This window comes from Nicotiana attenuata, unplaced genomic scaffold (genome assembly GCF_001879085.1).
Source record: "Nicotiana attenuata strain UT unplaced genomic scaffold, NIATTr2, whole genome shotgun sequence".
Classification (NCBI taxonomy): domain Eukaryota; kingdom Viridiplantae; phylum Streptophyta; class Magnoliopsida; order Solanales; family Solanaceae; genus Nicotiana; species Nicotiana attenuata.
Genome location: NW_017672735.1, coordinates 11,819 through 16,713, shown reverse-complemented (window position 1 = coordinate 16,713; position 4,895 = coordinate 11,819). Strand labels below are relative to the sequence as shown.

Below are 4,895 nucleotides of genomic sequence, written 5' to 3'. Positions count from 1 at the left end.
GGGTATTCCTCCTTTACAATGTGAGCTTTCAAGAAATCATGAACGATGTAAAAAAATATTCTTATTTTTGGAATAAGCAGTTAGAAACAATGTAAAAATTCTACAAAATGGAAGTTTTAATGTCAACGGTCAACTAATGACACTTTTGACTGTGTCTTCAGGACGGACAATTTCTATCTCTTTTGTCTAGATTAGTTTACAAACATTTCTTTAGTTCTACAGTATTTTTCAACCTTGTCTTAGTTTTCTTTTCAAGATGTTGAATGGTAGTATATTAAATTTAAGAACTTTCTCTAATTAAGAAGCACGTGGAGTCAAATATAAGGACATTTTCAACCATCCCGTGTATAAATAAAATTTAAATAATTATGAGCTGTTGAAAATGTCCTTATATTTTTATTTATGAGCTGTTGGGCATGAAAACACTTCAATAATTATTACATGTACGTAAAACTTGACCAAGTAATTTCTCTGCCCTTGAAAAGATGAGAAAATGTCAGCAATTTGCAAAAGGCATATAGATATGATTATATTTTCAGTTGTCTAACATTGATCTGATAAACATATGATCCAACTATGGTTGTTTTTGCCTCTTTATCTGCTCTCAAATACTACCTTGTTTTTCTTCTTATCATAATCATAATCCCGCTTGTTACTTCACTATCCTTCAATTTTGATAGTTTTAATCCAAATGATCAGAATGTAACATATGAGGAAGATGCTTTTTCAGCAAATGGAGTAATTCAACTCACCAAAAACCAGCTTGATCGTGGTTCAGGCGTCAGCATAGGTCGAGCCACATATTTCAAGACCCTGCATCTTTGGGACAAGGCTTCTGGAAATCTCACAGATTTCACTACTCATTTCTCCTTTAGCATCAATTCACAGGGCAGAACAGCTTATGGTGATGGTCTTGCCTTCTTCCTCGCGCCTGCAGGTTCAAGAATTCCTGAGAACACAACCATAGGTGGCAGCCTTGGCCTTACAATTGATACTCAGCAACTTAATACATCGAATAATCATTTTGTTGCTGTGGAGTTTGACACCTTTAACAACTGGTATGATCCACAGGGTGATCATGTAGGTATCGATATCAACTCTATGCAATCTGTTGTTAATTTGACCTGGTTTAGTAGCATTCCAAATGGTAATAGAACTGATGCCTGGATTAGCTATAACTCAACCTCGAAAAATCTTACTGTTGTCTTCACTGGTTTCAGAGCTAATTCCACTGTCACTGTCCAGCAAAGCCTATCTCACAATCTAGATTTGAGGGAATATTTACCAGAATGGGTCACTTTTGGCTTCACAGGTGCAACAGGAGACCTCTTTGCATTACAAAGCATCTCCTCTTGGAATTTTACTTCTTCTTTAGAAATTAATGACAACATAACAGATCCAGGGGTAGCCTTACCAATCCCAAAGCCAGAGGAGACTCCAAGCAAAAGTAAGTTACGACTTGTGATTGGATTGGTTTCTGGTGGTTGTGTTTTGGTTGCAGTATCTGTTTTGGTATTGTTTGTATTTTGGAGAAAGAGGAAGTTGAGAGAAGATGAAGATGATGATGATAGCTTTGATGGTTCCATGGCTGATGAATTTGAAAGAAGTACAGGACCAAAGAAGTTCCTCTACAGTGAGTTGGCTAGATGTACAAATAACTTTGCGCAGGAAGAGAAGCTTGGGGAGGGTGGATTCGGGGGTGTTTATAAAGGACATCTCAGGGAATCCAATTCCTATGTTGCTGTTAAAAGGGTTTCAAGGGGGTCAAGGCAAGGAATAAAAGAGTTCGCATCAGAAGTGAGGATCATTAGCCGGTTAAGACATAGACATTTGGTGCAACTCATTGGCTGGTGCCATGAGAAAAGAGAACTTCTACTTGTTTATGAGTTTATGCCTAATGGAAGCCTTGATTTCCATCTTTTCAAGGGAAAAAGCCATTTGACATGGCCAATAAGATACAAGATTGCTCAAGGCTTGGCCTCGGCCTTGCTATATCTACACGAAGAATGGGAGCAATGTGTGGTGCATAGGGACATAAAGTCAAGCAATATTATGTTGGATTCCAATTTCAATGCCAAACTTGGGGATTTTGGTTTAGCTAGACTAGTTGACCATGAAAAGGGATCCCAAACAACAGTTTTGGCAGGTACAATGGGCTACATGGCCCCCGAATGTGCCACCACTGGGAAAGCTAGCAAGGAAACAGATGTCTATAGCTTTGGTATCGTCGCCTTAGAAATAGCTTGTGGAAGAAGACCTATTGACCGTAAGGCTGAATCAGATCGTCAAGTAAATATTGTTGAGTGGGTTTGGAGCCTTTATGGGATGGGAAATATTAACGAATCAGCTGATCCTAAACTCTCATTAGAGTTCAATGAAATGGAGATGAAGCACTTGTTAATTGTTGGTTTATGGTGTGCTCATCCAGATAGCAATTGTAGGCCTTCTATTAGGCAAGCAATTCATGTCCTTAATTTTGAAGCTCCATTGCCCACCCTCCCTCCAAACATGCCTGTTCCAACATATTGCAGTCCATCACAGCATTTATCAAGTGCTTCATTTTCATCACCATATGACACCAACGCATCTCGGATTACTGAAATACAGTATTCAGTGAACAAAGACTACACTGATTCTTCAAATAACACAGCAGCTTCCGCAGCATCTTCACCTTCAGCATCACTTCTATACTCGCGTTGATATTGTCTTATAAGGAAATTTGTCTATAAATCCTTGCATTCAATCTTTCACTAGCTGGCTCCAACTTTTGCTCTTCTTAAACTTTATTGTTTCTCTTTTTATGAATATAAGATTGAATGAATCAACAATTCTAGTTCAAAGTTTCCATTAAATAGTGAAAATACTATGTTCTTAAAGACATGTCTCACTTGCGATCAATGGATGTATTCTAACTTTGATTAGAAGTTGAATTGGAGGGAAGAAAGAATGTTTCATTAATTTTTCCTTCATTTTAAACTGATCCATTTTAGAAGAATTTTTGAACTGAGCTTGTGCTAAGTATATTCTTCACCAAAATATTGATAGACATGGACTGTAGCTTAATTGCAGTCTGGACAGGACAAGATATTTGATTTGTCTGCTCGTGTCCTCTATCATTTATTTCCTCGCTCGCAAATAGAATAGAATTAATGAGTAATAACACTAAGTATATGCAAAAAGTGGAATCCTTTAACACCAGGAGAGAAATGAAAGACACAGTGAAAAAATTCAGAAAAATTGGAAAGATGACTTGAATGAAGAGACAAAATCTCTAGCTGGGAAAGACTCCTAATGCTCTCAGGCAATTGAACTGATTTCGAACGAGATATATCTCTCAGATGTGGAAAATTTGCAAAATCAGGGAATACATGGCCCAGAAATCTGGTTCATTGAAAGGTCTAAATAAACGGGGCTAGAATGCTGGCTGCAACATTCTACACTGAAGCCACTCAGTTAATTACTTTCAGTATCTATTCAGTAGGAGTTGAAAATCATGAAATATCAGGAAACAGACCACTTATCTTATTTCCAACCTAAAACAAGATACACCAAAATGATGTCATGTCTCCAAAAGCATCGGGTATGTCACTTTGCAGATTGTAATTATGCCGAAGCTCTACATGAGTAAGTCTGCTACTGAATTTAAAAACCCAAGTATATACTGAAGAAGGAGACAGATAATGAAGGACATATCAAGGCTAGAAAAGGGATGCATCGGCTAAGGAAAATGGAGAAGCAAGAGAACAAATTAATTGGCTGCTTTTTTTGAGATCAACATTATAAGTCAGGTCAAAGCATCTCAATGAAGGAAGATTTAAGATCCAATCAAGCTAGAGAAATTGCAACTGTGAAAGGTGCCGAATCTGATGAGTAATCAGACCAGAGAAATTAGCATAAGAAAGATTAAGATACTTTTAACTTGACGTGACGAAGAGAGTCTACCATAATCGTCTACAAGTATGTCTTTCAGATGAAGTAGAACTTGTCTTTCTTTATCCATGCACTTGAAACTTGAACATTTTATTAATACAAATATAAAAACTTTAAGTTTTGGGACCTATAGCATTTTTAGTCTAAACCAACAACAACAACAAACGTAATGACTCCCACAAGTTAGGTCTGGGAAGGATAAGATGTACGCAGACCTTACTCCTATCTTTGTGAAGGTAGATAGGTTATTTCCGATAGACAATCGGCACAATAGAATATGAGAAAGAAGCAATAGCAGCAAGCAGTACTTTTTTAGTCTAAACCAAATGCTTTAATTAATGGTCTTATCATTTAGCTGGCCATGAGTTAGAACAATGTAAAAAGCATACAAAATAGAAGTCTTTAATATGTCAATGGTCAACTACTTTTGCTTTTTGACTGTCGTCGGGACTGAAACAAGTCAAGTGAGCAATTTCCATCTCTTCTATCTAAAGACTAGAATAGGCTAAACATTTCTTAGGTCTACATATTTTTTAACCTGGTCTTTGCTAGTTTTTTTTTCTTTTCAGGACAGTGAATAGTAGTACTTTAAATTTACATTAATTTTGTTGTACCGAAACAAAATTTAAGAACTGCAAAAATTCTGAACATTTCTAGCATTTCAAGAGTGTTGGTATTCTCCACCTTAACGATTTTGTTTAGCTTCCATTTTCTTGTTGTATTTTTAAGACAGAGACAACATGTGATTGCTGCATTGCATAATTCAGAGTGGAATTAGATTGGAGAGAATGTCTTTTTTTTTTTTTTAATCTTTATACGCTTCTTAAAAGGGAACAGAACAGAACCTTCTCAAATAAAAGGGAATGGAATGTGAGATTCCGACTTCCACAACAGTATAAGTCCAACATACAAACTGTACTAACAATTATCACTAAATGTAGGTTCTGCTAAAACAACATGTAATC

General features: G+C 36.5%; 1 protein-coding gene across 1 annotated transcript; it reads left to right on the top strand.

The window, feature by feature from the left end:
* Window positions 1-397: 397 nt before the first annotated feature.
* On the top strand, window positions 398-3,227 carry LOC109214313 (L-type lectin-domain containing receptor kinase IX.1-like). The gene has a single exon (XM_019378222.1). It carries the CDS (start codon window positions 577-579, stop codon window positions 2,698-2,700), a length of 2,124 nt encoding a protein of 707 aa, XP_019233767.1. The 5' UTR covers window positions 398-576; the 3' UTR covers window positions 2,701-3,227.
* Window positions 3,228-4,895: the final 1,668 nt, after the last annotated feature.

Excerpts from the sequence above, each read along its gene's own strand:
- LOC109214313 (XM_019378222.1), top strand. The coding sequence starts at position 577 with ATGGTTGTTTTTGCCTCTTTATCTGCTCTCAAATACTACCTTGTTTTT.